The sequence below is a fragment of the Periophthalmus magnuspinnatus genome, chromosome 7, assembly GCF_009829125.3.
Source record: "Periophthalmus magnuspinnatus isolate fPerMag1 chromosome 7, fPerMag1.2.pri, whole genome shotgun sequence".
In the NCBI taxonomy this organism is placed as follows: domain Eukaryota; kingdom Metazoa; phylum Chordata; class Actinopteri; order Gobiiformes; family Gobiidae; genus Periophthalmus; species Periophthalmus magnuspinnatus.
Window position 1 is genome coordinate 7137817 of NC_047132.1, and position 15126 is coordinate 7152942.

At 41.9% G+C, this 15126-nt stretch overlaps 1 protein-coding gene across 1 annotated transcript; it reads left to right on the forward strand.

Moving 5' to 3' along the window:
• The first annotated feature begins 1392 nt into the window (after window positions 1-1392).
• slc13a3 (solute carrier family 13 member 3) lies at window positions 1393-14304 on the forward strand. Its single transcript, XM_055222979.1, has 13 exons — window positions 1393-1558; window positions 3251-3516; window positions 6887-7068; window positions 8189-8255; window positions 8336-8515; window positions 9745-9870; window positions 10236-10328; window positions 10419-10523; window positions 11310-11407; window positions 12558-12670; window positions 13070-13231; window positions 13394-13531; window positions 13916-14304. Exons 1-13 carry the CDS (start codon window positions 1451-1453, stop codon window positions 14090-14092), a joined length of 1815 nt encoding a protein of 604 aa, XP_055078954.1. The 5' UTR covers window positions 1393-1450; the 3' UTR covers window positions 14093-14304.
• The last annotated feature ends 822 nt before the right edge of the window (window positions 14305-15126 follow it).

Consider the following 15126-nt stretch of genomic DNA (forward strand, 5'->3'; position numbering starts at 1 on the left):
CCCTACACTCATCAGTGAGGCTCCACACTATTGGCCCTGGAGAGGTTGAGATATTTTCACCAAGGGCCACATCAGCAAAATGGCTGCCCTCAAAGGTCCAGATATAAAATAAATCTAACAACTTTTTTAACTTGTTAATTAACTGTTTCTGTATTTATTACTTATTCAAGTTACAAATTTTGCATATGCATTTGTCTAGATATAAAAGTATAACTGTGTAACTGCGTATCTCCTGATAAAATTTTAAGACTATCATACCTTTTACATACTGTTTACCTGTCCGGTCCCTGACAAATACCACAACACTGAAATCTCTGCAATCACTCTACAAGCGAACTGCTAAAATTCTGGATAAAAAACCAAACCATTTTCACCACTGTCCAATACTCCAAAAACACCATTTACTCAGCCTGGATAACATGATCAAATACTCTAATCTCTGCCTAATCTATAAAATCATTCACGGTCTATCATCTCCACCACTCAGTCAGTTTATCTCCATCAGAACCACCAGCTACAGTAGAACTAGAGGAGCAGCACGAGGAGACTGCATCATCCCCCTCAGGAAAAGTTCCTTTGGGCAAACAGCTTTTTCTGTTCGTGCTGCCTCAGACTGGAACCTCACACCCACAACCATCAGATCCGCTAACACTTACCACACCTTTAAAGTACAGTTAAAACAATGGCTAATTGCAAACCAGATCTGTGAACACTGACTTTATCCACTGTCACTGCCCCCTGCTCTTGCCCTCCATCTGTGTGCGATTGTCATGTGTGGTATGTATGTGCTTTCTTTATGAGTGGTGGTGTGTAGTTGAATGATTGTTGTGAGTCTGCCATTTTATGTAAGAGTCTATATATTTCTCGACTATCTTCGATGTATTTACTGTATTGTAATTTTTACTCTTGTTTTTAGGTGTTTTTAGGTGGACAGTATCTGCTGTCAAGGGATGACGGATGAAAAATAGCCTTTGGCTAATTCTGGCATATTTACAGAAATGTCGATTAATATTCCCTGAAATGAATAAATAAAATAAAATAATTTACCCTGTTGAGGACCACATACAATTATGTGGAGGGCCACATTTGGCCCGCGGGCCTTCAGTTTGACACAAGGGCTGTCTACCACATATGCCTCTGTCTTCTTAACTGGCTCAATTTTGCGCAGTTTTTCCAATAAATATGTGTAGTTTTCTTGTGTTAAAATTAGATGAAAAACTACCAGTGTTTGTAGAGTATAACGCGCACAGAAGGCCCGTCCTCTGTCCCGTCCTCTGTCCCGTTTAAATATTTGACAGCGCCGTGTGAGTGAGGAGTTAACCAGCAGCGAGTATGTGGTTAATCTTCTCTCAGGCCACACTTCCAGGCTTCAAAGTGCTCCCTCCGGGCCGCCCCCGACACACTGGACTCCTCTCCCCCACGGCAGAGCGCGCAGGTCCCGCGGAAGATCATGGAGGTATCGGCCCTGACCAAAAAGCTGTGGTGCGTCCACAAGCAACTCATCCTGGTTATCACTCCGCTACTGTTTCTGCCGCTCATTTTTGCGTTGCCAGAGAAGGTAAGCGGGGAATTGTTAAGTAATAAAATGCAAAGTGACTGGCTTGATAAATTCTTGTTGACGCAAAGCCAAATAAACTTAAGGTGCATTTTTGGGTTCATGTGTTGCAACTATTCTTGACCAGTAGACTTCTGGATAATCTTTTAGGCTGAAATGGAGATTTTGTTGTAAAGTAGGCTCTGAAATTAACAGGCCTAAACTATAGGCCGAATCAGGCGCAATTAAAGCTGCTCTATGTACATTTTCTGGAGGGGGTCCCCTACCTCCTTGTTTCTATGGATACTAAATTTACCTCGCATTTATCCAGTTGGAGGTTTGTTTCTTATTGTTCAGAGAGAAATAGCTTGAAAGACATGCATTCTGTGAGTAATAAGATCTCCGTGGAGACAACCAAGTGGCAGAACCTCCAAGTTACAGAGTGAAGCTTTAATTAAGGCTATAATTGAAATATCCAGCACACAAATTTGGCCGTGTAGAGCTAGAAACTACTGATAAATTACTGATAATAGGCTGACAAAACAGGATTTATGGTAGCGTTATAATTATATATTTTATGTTTATTTTTTTATTTGCCGTAGTAACAATATGCAATGTGTAGAACATTGTCAAACTTGGGTTTTGGTTGAAGATTTTTAATTTCTCATCCAACAAGCCTACAACACATTTGATTTATCTATGCCTAGCTTTTATCTACGCCTAGCTCTCTTTTGTGTTTTCTCAAAGACCTTTTCATTGCATTCCCATTCATTCCATATCTGGTGATGGTGGCCACAGCTGCAAAGAGAATCACTGACCCAGAACACACAAACACACCACATACATAAACACCGAGCAAAGTGTCTTGCTGAAGGACACAACAGCATGTACCCAGTCTGGGCTGGGACTGAATCAGGCTGACGTTTAGGCTGGAGGGTGAACTCTCACCCACTGAGTCACTGCTGCCACAAATACAAACATCAATTGAATAATACTGTGGAACATTCCAGGTAAAACAATGGCAACTCCATGGAGAGATACATAGCAACATAGTAAGTTACATAGTGCATCTTTAACTCATGAAGATCAATGTCATCACTCAGAACATTCCTCTGATGAGCTACATATTCCACAGAAAAATATTGCGCATAATATGAGACTCCTCTGCAAACAACTAAATATCTTGTGATGTAAAAAAAAACAACAACAAATTGCTAACCCTGTGGTTTAGACACACCCCAACACACAAACACACACACCCACACACACACACCCCAACACACAAACACACACACACACACATGCATGGGTTTCTCATATTTGTTAGGGGGTATATATTTTAGTCTGTCATCATGTTCTAGTGAAAGTGCATTTATATAGCAGCAGAAAGGAGAAGTACGTGTGTGAGTTACCTGAAGATTTGGTATTTTTTGGTATTTATATGTAAAAAGGCAGAGTAAAGTCACAATTAACTAGCTGAATCTGTCTTTATATAAATACATTGCTTCCTGGTTATTTAAATGGTTGTTTTGTTTGTGAGTGCAGTTTGGGTCAGATACATAGAGATTTCTTACAGTTTTGAGATCCCTAGTGTCATTGGGTAAGACATTTTACTCACCGTGGGAAGAGTAACCAAAACTTTAACTTAAGTAAAAGTTATGTTATATAACTGAAGTATAACTGTGTATTATTTAATCTTTCTTTCTCATGTTTCAGGAGGGAAAATGCTTATATGTGGTGGTTTTGATGGCTACTTTCTGGTGCACAGAGGCCCTTCCTTTGGCGGTCACTGCGATGCTTCCCGTATGCTTGTTTCCCACTCTGGGAATCCTTCCATCCAAAAAAGTGTGCCCTCAGTACTTCCTGGAGACTAACTTCTTGTTCCTGAGCGGGCTAGTGATGGCGTCATCCATCGAAGAATGGGGTCTGCACCGAAGAATCGCTCTGAAAGTCCTGAGCATTGTTGGAGTTCAGCCCGCCTGGTGAGAAATGTCACTTTTTTAATGGAATCATATGTAAGATTTTTATTCTAACTGCGTTCCCAGAAATGAGGTAAACATGGTCCATTCAAATATTGCTCTTACTAATAACAACTGCACTGCAGATTTATTCTTAATTACGAAAACATTGGACGTGATGGCCTATTGTTTATGCTACAATGTGGTGTTCTTGTTCTCAAGATGATCATCCAATCAGAAAGGCCTCACATCTGGGTTGCCAGTCCTAATATCCAGTAACCTAAAAGGACTCTGATCTGAATCCTCACTACCTAGGCAAGGAAAGGCGAGTTTATTTGTATAGCACAATTCGCACACAAAGTAATTCAAAGAGCCTTACAAAATAAGAAAGACATTAATATCATAATACAAACATCCTTCCATCCATCCATTTTCTTCCGCTTATCCGGGGCCGGGTCGCGGGGAGAGCAGTCTAAGTAGGGACTCCCAGACTTCCCTCACCCCGGACACGTCCTCCAGCTCCTCCAGTGGGACCCCAAGGCGTTCCCAGTCCAGCCGAGAGACATAGTCCCTCCAGCGTGTCCTGGGTCTTCCCTGGGGCCTCCTCCCGGTGAGACATGCCCAGAACACCTCCCTAGGGAGGCATCCAGGAGGCATCCTAAGCAGATGCCCGAGCCACCTCAACTGGTTCCTCTCGACGTGTAGGAGCAGCGGCTCTACTCCGAGCTCCTCCCGTGTGACCGAGCTCCTCACCCTATCCCTAAGGGTGCACCCAGCCACCCTGCAGAGGAAACACATTTCAGCCGCTTGTATCTGCGACCTTGTCCTTTCGGTCATTACCCAGAGCTCATGACCATAGGTGAGGGTAGGAACGTAGATTGACCGGTAAATCGAGAGCTTTGCCTTTGGGCTCAGCTCCTTCTTTACCACAACGGACCGATACAGCGACCGCATCACTGCAGACGCTGCACCGATCCACCTGTCAATCTCACACTCCATCCTTCCCTCACTCGTGAACAAGACCCCGAGATACTTGAACTCCTCCACTTGAGGCAGAGACTCACCACCCACCCGGAGAGGGCAAACCACCTTTTTCCGGTCGAGAACCATGGCCTCGGATTTGGAGGAGCTGATTCTCATCCCAGCCGCTTCACACTCGGCTGCAAACCACCCCAGTGCCTGCTGCAGGTCCTGGCTCGAAGAAGCCATCAGGAGAACATCATCCGCAAACAGCAGAGATGAAATCCTGCGGTTCCCAAACCAGACCCCCTCCGGCCCCTGGCTGCGCCTAGAAATTCTGTCCATAAATATAATGAACAGAACCGGTGACAAAGGGCAGCCCTGGCAGAGTCCAACATGCGCCGGGAACAGGTCTGACTTACTGCCGGCAATGCGAACACAGCTCCTGCTCTGGTCATACAGGGACCGGACAGCCCTTAGCAAAGAGCCCCGGACCCCATACTCCCAGAGCACCCCCCAAAGGACACCACGAGGGACACGGTCGAATGCCTTCTCCAGATCCACAAAACACATGTGGACTGGTTGGGCATACTCCCATGAACCCTCAAGGACCTGATGGAGAGTATAGAGCTGGTCCAGTGTTCCGCGACCAGGACGAAAACCACACTGCTCCTCCTGAATCCGAGGTTCGACTATCGGTCGGATTCTCCTCTCCAGTACCCTGGAATAGACCTTACCGGGAAGGCTGAGAAGTATGAGTCCCCTGTAATTGGAACACACCCTCCGGTCCCCCTTCTTATACAGAGGGACCACCACCCCGGTCTGCATTCCACAGGTACTGTCCCCGACCGCCACGTGATGTTGCAGAGATGTGTCAACCAAGACAGCCCCACAACATCCAGAGACCTGAGGTACTCAGGATGGATCTCGTCCACCCCCGGAGCCTTGCCACCGAGGAGCTTGCCAACCACCTCAGTGACTTCAGCCAGGGTGATGGACGAGTCCGCCTCCGGGTCCCCAGTTTCTGCTTCCTCCTCGGAAGACATGACAGTGGGATTGAGGAGATCCTCAAAGTATTCCTTCCACCGCCCGACAACATCCCCAGTCGAGGTCAGCAGCTCTCCACCCGCACTGTAAACAGTGTTGGTGAAGCACTGCTTCCCCCTCCTGAGGCGTCGGACAGTTTGCCAGAATCTCTTTGAGGCCGTCCGATAGTCCTCCTCCATGGCCTCCCCGAACTCCTCCCAACCCCGAGTTTTTGCCTCTGTGACTGCCCGAGCCGCAGAACGCTTACCCCGCCGGTACTCATCAGCTGCCTCAGGAGTCCCACAAGCCAACAAGGCTCGATAGGACTCCTTCTTCAGCTTGACAGCATCCCTTACTTCCGGTGTCCACCACCGGGTTCGGGGATTGCCGCTGTTCCAGGTTTTAGCTGCACAAAACTGAAACTCTGATTCCCTTGCTTGTCCCTTGATTGTTTAGTCCTGAGTCTGGGCACCAGCAGGAGGCCAGTCCCTGAATTCCTCAGAGTGTGAGATGGTTCAGATGGCTCTGACATGTGGGAGATGTTCTTTGGTGCTGGTCCATGGAGAGACTTGTTCACAAGCAGAGCTGCTTTAAAGTCTATTCTCTGAGCCACAGGAGCCAGAGACCTGAGCACAGGACGCATGTGTGAAGTACTTCCTGGTTCTAGTCAGGACCTGATCAGAAACGTTCTGGATGTACCGCAGCTGTCTTAATGCTTGTTTGGAGAGGCCAGTGAACAGGACGTTGTAGTAGTCTAACCTAAACTTCAGCACCTGCAGCCAGTCATTAATCAGTGCCTCTGCTGCAGCAATATATACTGTCCATATACTGAGAAAAACTTCTATTCTACTTCTTTTAAAACCAAGAGCGCAGGCTACGTACACTATCTTTAATTTCAGACACATTGACTGATCCATCACATAACCAATAAAAATTACAAAAATACAAAAAATATAATAGTTTCATGAGAAACTGTCAATTTGACAAAGAATTTTAAGTTTTGCACAACGCATCACAAATTCTGCTTTGGATTTGGGATTACCAAAGTTGTTGTAATAGAAATATGTAACTTTGCAACTCCTATCAACTGAAAAACCTCAATTGTAAATCCTACTACTGGCACTGCATACTTTTTTGTATCTTTGAGCAAGACACTGGTGAATGGAGGTTGAAGCAGCTTTTGTAACAGAATGTGCAGAGAGGGACACTGAGCAACCTTACAAATCATAATAAAAATACATGGCATAGCTTGGAATGGGGCTGTTTTTGAGGATAAAAACAATCGAGTTGTGATTTTTGTATGATTTTTGTTTTGTTTTATGTTTGTTAATAACTATAAAGCGCCTAATCAATAAAATGTAAGATTATTATTGCTGATTTACATACTACTTTTTCACCCAAACATTAGGTTGATTCTGGGGATGATGCTGACCTCATCCTTCCTCTCCATGTGGCTCAGTAACACCGCCACGACTGCCATGATGCTTCCAATCGCTAACGCCATCCTGGAGAGTCTGTTTGGAGACTTGGAGAAGCTCAAACGCAAGTGCACTGACAAAGAGGAGACAGACGCAGACGGTATTCTGTTAGGTCACAATATCATACTCATTGATTGTTTAATAACTAAGAGATTAATAAGAATAATTTGGGCCCAATATTGGTTAATGTAGCTTTTATTTGTACTAGATAGTTCCGCTGGATTTTTCCCCCCTTGATCAGCTAAATGTGCTAAAATCAAGATCAAGTATGGGCACATGCAAACTGTTAGCCCTGTCACAATCGTCATTATATTGATTGTTTAATAAATGAGAGATGAATCATCATATTTTGGACCCATTTTGGATTCTATTTTGGATCTATGTAATTTTTATTTGCACTTGTGGGGAACATTTTTACATTTTTTTCAAGTTTGTTAATCGACAGCCCTAGTCTAAACGGTTAACTAACATGCTTTTCCACTTAATTGTGCTATTTTTTGCTACATTTCAAGTGCAGTGAGATCCTCTTTTAAATGAATTACAACTTGTTACATTGACAAGCTAAACTGCGCTTAAAGTAAGATAAATTATTAAAATTGTACTATGTAACTTTTCTGGTGGGGTGCAAGTCTCCATAGAGATAGTATTGCTTTAACAGGAATATTCAACAGTATGGCATTAAAGCTCATCTATCATCTATCTATTTCATGAATTACAGGTTTATTTATTCCTAAAAAATGCCCTGAAAAATCTTCTTACAGAGAGCGGGCTTGCCTCTCCACAGATCTGACTTGTCTGTGACTTGGCCTGGTGGTGTCACCCACTTGTCTCCATGCAAATAGATAAGGAACAGCATCTCCATGGAGACAAGCAGGTGATTAACCCTCCACCAGAAAGGTTTCACAGTGCACTTTCAAAGCAATTTCAACTATACCTAAATATAGCCTCCAATTATATTTAAATTTACAATACACCACATTTAATATACTTTTACCACACTATAATACGTAAGGCTTAAACCAGTACTGTACCTTATGGCGATCTCTGTCCGCACATGAGCACAGAACATAATGTTTCACTTGTGTCTTTAATATGTAATCCCACAAAGTTAGACAATATTCATTCACTAATTGATTATTGACACAGATGTTGCTTAAGTGGAGCATTCAATGTACCAAAGGTCTTTAACCCTTAAATTTTAACCCACTTTTACTACATGATGTCTTTTTCAGCTCACTCCACTAAGCTGCATTCGCTTCCCTCCCTGCCATCAGAAAAACAAATACTGTCAATGGATATGTAAGACAACAAGATCTCCAGGAACATTTTTTACATTTTTAACACAGTTGAAATTTATGTTTTGTTTTTTGTTTTTACAGAGAGGATGCACCTGAGCCTCCAGACACAAGGAGTGCGGAGGAGATCCAGTCCGAGGCACAGTACCAGCTCCAAGTTTGGAAAGGCTTCCTCATCTGTATCCCGTACGCCGCCAGTATCGGGGGGACCGCCACTTTGACTGGCACCGCGCCAAACCTCATCCTCATCGGACAGCTCAAGAGGTAACGGGACAAAGAACTGTGTTACTGCTGATACTCCGCAGTGACTTTACGCAGTTACCACTGTGACACAATGCACACATCAGCCACACCTACTAAAAAAGTTTAAGATTGTCTGAAAACTCAAGAAAAAATACCAAATGGATATAAACACATATTTTGGAGCCTGTGATCAATACAAGCATGTTGACTAATGCTAGTGACTTATAACAGTAACATTATTTGACATTATTTCCTATAGATTTTGTTACGACTGTGGCGGCACAAATTATTTTTATCTGAATGCTTGCATATGATTCAGTGTATAAATTCAGTGTGAGTATAAATGTCACTTACTGCCTGTATTTAGTCTTTAAGCTGTTATTTTTGACCTGTAGTTTGTGATAATGTAAAGAGGAACAAAGTCTAATTTAGTTATACCTAAAATAGTGGTTTATTTTAGAGTATGTGGGAGAATTATAGACTATGGGGGGACTTCCATAGTCACCTGTATTAATGGGAAACACTGCATGTTGTAGTTCCAGCTAAGTCAGTTATTTCTGGTCAGATTGTGTTAAAATAAAACTCAGATTAACAGACAGAGCAGAGCCTACAGTTAGCATCACACCCCCAGGATATGTTGATGACATCAGCTGCAAAATAGCAATTGAAATACAAAACTACTCAAATCATACTTACATTTTTTACTAAATCAGACACGGAATTGTAGAAAATACTGATAGAATACATAAATGCTCTGAGTATTTACACCAGTGCAGTGAATCTTCACACAGATAAAAGCAGAGTGACTTATTACTCAATTTTTATACTTGAAGACAGATAACATAGTGTTTCCTGAGGGGTGGAGACAGTGTCTGCTGAGCTTCTTCACAAAAGTCACTGTCTGATGTGGGTTTTTGGGCAGGTAGCACATGTCGCATTTACACAAAAACATCCTAGGACATAAACACCCATACATTTCTATCACAATAGATTTCTCATAATATAATGTAGTAAACACATTTAACTTTAAAAGGTAAAAAGTTATTGGCAAAACACTTTTATTCATTGCCCATTCTCCACCTCTGATATTATGACATACTTGTATAATTTAACTTTGCCATTCCGAGTAGCAGTATTATTTATATTAAGTAAGTCAGTGGGAGTTGTTGCAGTAGTTAGTGTTTAGCTAGAAAGCGGTAGTTGTAGTAGTAAAAATATCAACAGTATTTGTACATATCCCTGTTTTGCAGTTACTTCCCAGACTGTGACCTGATAAACTTTGGTTCGTGGTTCGCCTTTGCCTTCCCGCTCATGCTGCTCTTCCTGTTCGTGGGGTGGCTCTGGATTGCATTTCTCTATGGAGGACTCAACACAAGGTAATGTTCAATAGTTCAGTAGTTTCAGTTCATGTCATAACTTTTTAATGAGCTCATAATTTTAAACTGAAGGTCTGTTGCTAGGTAGAATGCAATTCCTTTAATATTTCATGGTTAATATTTATATACTTATTAAGTGATGCAATTAAAAACAAAAAAAAGCATGTTTACCTATTCATTGTCAGAACAAACTAATCATTAAAACCACAAATTTGATATAGCCTAATTAGTTTGGTAGCATTTTCCGCATTTGTACTATATAGTTTTGTAACGATGGTTGGGTCGACTTGTTGAATGATTTTACTACAATATAAATCCGGTGTATTTTCAAACCTAATGTACGTTTTTCCAATCTTTTCTTGCAGGTTGTGTTTTAAAAGGGAGGACCACAGGGCGAAAGCAGAGGCCAGAGCCAAAGCCATGATCATGGAAGATTACAAAAAGCTCGGGCCCATAAAGTGAGGACTCCTGTATGTCTTCAGATCTGCCGTAGCCTCCGTGAATACCTTTCCTCTACATTTTCACTCACTTTTTCTCCTCTTTTTCAGTTTTGCAGAAGGAGCGATCTCTTTCTTTTTTGTACTATTTGCGGTTCTCCTTTTCACAAGAGATCCTAAGTTTGTCACTGGTTGGGCTGTGTTTTTTAAAAAGGGGTAAGTCTGCTTGTGCTGTAATTTGAGATTGTGACCACAAAGTTGGGGGTTGATGGTTCAATTCCAGCTCTAACCAGTGTGTCATGTTGTCGTGTCCCTGGGCAAGACACTCCACCCATATATATGTGTATGCGGCTGTCTGCTTGGAAGTTATCTCAGATTGGCTGCCATTTCACATCCGTCAGTCCCAAGGCAACTATGGCAACAAAATAGGCTAAACGTGACGATATTGTGGACTGGGGAACGAGTGAATAGTGCATTGTAAAGCTCCTTGTGTATGCACAGTGAGCCCCCAAAGCTGAAAAGATAGAAAGTTAGAGGGGAGAAAGAATGTATTGCTATGAATGATTTGAAACGTGATTGACTGACAGTTACAAACAGGAAACAAGATGTAGGAAATACAGTCTTTCTGGTTGGGTTTTGCCAACTTGGCCATACCACTTTGAGAATGCCCAATCTCATCTGACCTCGGAAGCTAAGCAGGGTTTGGCCTGGTTAATACTTGGATGAGAGACTGCAAGGAATACCACTGGCTCTAGTGCATACTGTTATATATTCTTAGGCATATCTCTTCACTCACTTTTCCTAGTATGAATGTTGGTGGTTGTCGGAGGGCTGATGGTTCAGATTGGCAGCCTTGTTTCCATCAGTCTCTCCCAGGACAGCTCTGGTTACAGTAGTAGTTTGTTGAATGAATAACATAATATTACGTGCTCTGGGTGTCTGGAAAGGCACTATATAAATCCATTGTACTATGACTAATATTTTTATAACTCTGCTTTTTAGCTATGTTTCAGATGCAGTCACTGGCGTCATTATTGTGTCCATACTCTTCTTTTTCCCGTCTCAGAAACCCTCTCTGCGCTGGTGGTTTGACCCTCATGGTAATAAAACTAATCTATCTAATTAATGAATAGTAATTAATGATGCACTAGATCAGTGATTTCAGGGTTTAGTTCTCAAGAGTCTGTTTGTTAAGTCTCAATGGTTTAGACCAGGCATAGTCCTGGTTTTGTTTTTGTACCCCCTAACCTTGTTTTTTCACTAAAAATTAATTAAATGACACAATTACAAATTTTACAGAAATATAGTAACTTTTGGGTCATGTTAGTCCAGCATTAAATACTAGAAATAATCCAGAGAATGTTAATGATGTAGATTAGACTACAATACTCTGTTTGTGATAACTGTAATCTCTGGAGGTTTACTGTGTGCGCGCGCGTGTGTGTGTGTGTGGGGGTGTGTGTGTGTGTGTGTGTGGGTGGGTGGGTGTGTGCATGCGTGCGTCCGTGCGTGTGCGTGCGTGTGTGGTCTAAACCAGCACTGAGGCAGGACCAAACCAAGTGTTAACCGGGATTAACATAGGATTAAATACTAACAAATTGAACCAGGACTAAACACAGATTAAACTAGGACTAAAGCACAATTTGAACTGTGACTAAACAGAACTAAGACATGTCTAAACTAGGCCTGAACCAGACTAGTCGTAACTTAACCTTGACTAAACCAGTAGTGGGTCAGAGCTAGACCAGATCTAGACCAAGATTAACTTTGGACTAAAATTGACTGAACTAGGACTAAACAAGAACTAATCCAGCCAAAATGTCTAAACCAGGTCTAAACTAGGACTAAACCAGGTCTAAACTAGGACTAAACCAGGTCTAAACTAGGGCTAAACCAGGACTAATTTTGGTCTAAACTAGTAGAAACATAACCTTCACTGAACCAGGACTACACCAGTACATGGTCAGACCTGAATGAGGCCGGACTAAATCAAGTCTTAACAGGAATAAACAATTACTAACCCAGGATTAAATCAGGTCTTATTGAACCAGGATTTAAACTAGTAGATTATGGGACTTTCAAAATTCCGAGTTCTATCTACGGCATGAGAGAGGAGCCATGTTTGGTCTGAGCAGCTGACCAAACAAACAGAGGGGGGCACAGGGTTCAGAGTGGTCATTATTTACAAACTGTGTCGGACGCTGTCTTTATCCAATGTGTAAATCTTTCCTTTGTCTCATTTCTGCTCAGCTTCCAACACACCGTACGTTCCTCTTTTGTCCTGGAAAAAAGCTCAGGATTCTGTTCCCTGGAACATTATTCTGCTGCTGGGAGGAGGCTTTGCTATGGCCAAGGCCTGTGAGGTAAACAAAAGTTGCGCCTAATCATAAAACATTCAAGAACTTTGTATTGAAATATAATATAAGGAGAACATTATTTTATATTGTGTTCATTGTAAACCAAAATATTGATCTCAAATTATTGATAATAGAAATGGAATGATTGTCCTCCTGTTTAAAACTGCAGAACTGATATTGATATTGTATTCTATAGCTGTCTTGTGAAAACCACCAAATGAAAGGGTAACTACTGGAATAGAATTAGGTAAAATGAGTATTCTGAATATGTATTTTCACTATATGTATTTAGTTACATCTCAGCACTGTCCAAAGTCTCTCTCTTGTTTCTGTCCTCTCTTTTGTGAACATTGCTTCCGGAGTCTTCTGTATTGAGTGAGCCCTGTGTCTTGTGTTGTTTGTCAGGAGTCTGGTCTGGCCTCTTGGATTGGGGCTCACCTCCAGCCTCTGGCACAGGTCCCTCCGGCTGCCGCAGTCATGCTCATCACGGCCTTCCTTGCCTGCTTCACCGAGTTTGCCTCCAACACAGCCACCATCATCATCTTTTTACCTGTCATCGCTGAACTGGTGAAACTATAGGGATAACTCTATCTAGTCTAATAATAATAATAATGATAATAATAATAGTCTAATCCCACGTGGTTTGTTACATCTACATCTGGCTGTTACTGAACTAAAAAAGTTTACTTATTTACTTACTTATTGTGCTTAATGTTATTGTTTTTTCAGGCTATCCTTGTCTCTGTGAACCCGCTCTACTTCATGTTACCTGCCACTGTGGGCTGCTCCTATGCCTTCATGCTTCCAGTGTCCACTCCTCCAAACTCGATCGCTTTTGCTTCAGGACATCTCCGAATAAAAGATATGGTCTGTTCAAATCCTATTCTTACTTTGTCCATCGTTTTTGCTCAGCAGGTAGAGCATTTCATCCATCCTCATAGTGCACATAGTGCCATTGTCTGTGTGGGTCAGAGCAGTACAAAGCTGTGTTGTGACACCTTGAGTGACACACACAAAAGGTTAATATCCAGCCATGTCTGCAAGAGCCAATTTAACAACAGCAAATAGAAAGAGAAGTGCACAAATTTCTTGTGTATTATTTAGAGCTGAGCTACAGATAAACCTGAATTGGTCCACGCAGGCCCAGATTTCACTGCTTTGGTTGGTCGAGTTCAGGGTGCAGGCTGCCTGAATGATTGATATTTTACTATAATGTAACGTGTCTCCTATGTGTCTCCTATGTCCCTCCAGGTGAAGACAGGCTTCATCATGAACATCCTGGGCATCCTGTGTGTGTCTCTGGCCGTGAACACGTGGGGCTGCTTTATGTTTGATCTGAGCTCATATCCAGAATGGGCCCATCCCATCAACTCCACTGCAGGAGCCACCAGCATCAAGCTCTCACCCATCCAAAACACTACGCTCTGATTGAAACACTACACTCTGAAGGAGGGGTAGGAGCGACTGTGAAATGGTCTGACACTAAAGGACATATGGACCCAACTTAAGAAAAAAATGGGACATTAATGGATGGGAGACGACATAGGAAAAGTGATGTAAATGATGCACATGGACAACTAAATAAGACCACAAGGGCATACTTCTTAAATAGTAAGGTTCTTCATGTTAATACTGACTGTAGTCCTAGTTTAGACCTAGTTTAGACCTGATGTAGACCTGGTTTAGTCCTGGTTTGGACCTGGTTGAGACTACACTTCCTAGTTAAATCTTTGCCTGGCAAGCTAGTCCCACCTACTTTCAGTTCAAATGCAAGGATGTTTTGGATCATTTTGTCATTAAGAACAAAATAGATAACTTCTTCTCTTGATCAACAGCTTTTAGTGCTTTGTCTGTGTGATTTTTTTTTTCTTTTATACTCGAACCAAAGGATGAACCATGCTCTTCTCTGATCGGCTAATCTGCCGGTCAATCACGTCCATCAGAACTAGGGGAGAGAAGACCTGCTCTCAGGCTAAATCCTGGTTTAGCCCTGGTTTGGTCTTTACATTGTTACATTGTGTTGTACTCAAAAAAGATCTGGACCTATGAGCACAAATGGCATTTTACTAGAACAGTTGTTTATTCAAATGAAATGAAACTGAAATTATACTGTATAATGCAAATCCTAGTAGGCAATGTACAAGTACAAGTGTACAATGTACAAGTGATTTCTATACAGTCTGAAATGCCTATAGTAAAGTTACAATGAATATAATGTAATTTACAATAATATGTAATGTAATATTTGTGAATAATAATCAGAACCTGCTGCTTTGGGACATATTTTTTAAATGCAATTACACCTCAAATAACGATTTTATGTTTGTGCCTGGACACTGACCAATGAATGTGTATTTTATTGTGATTTCTGAAACTTGAAATAAAGGCTTCATTTAATTTAATTTCAACTCCTTGCAGCCTACCCTTATTTCCAACTGCAGCACATTAAAGCTACTATCCAT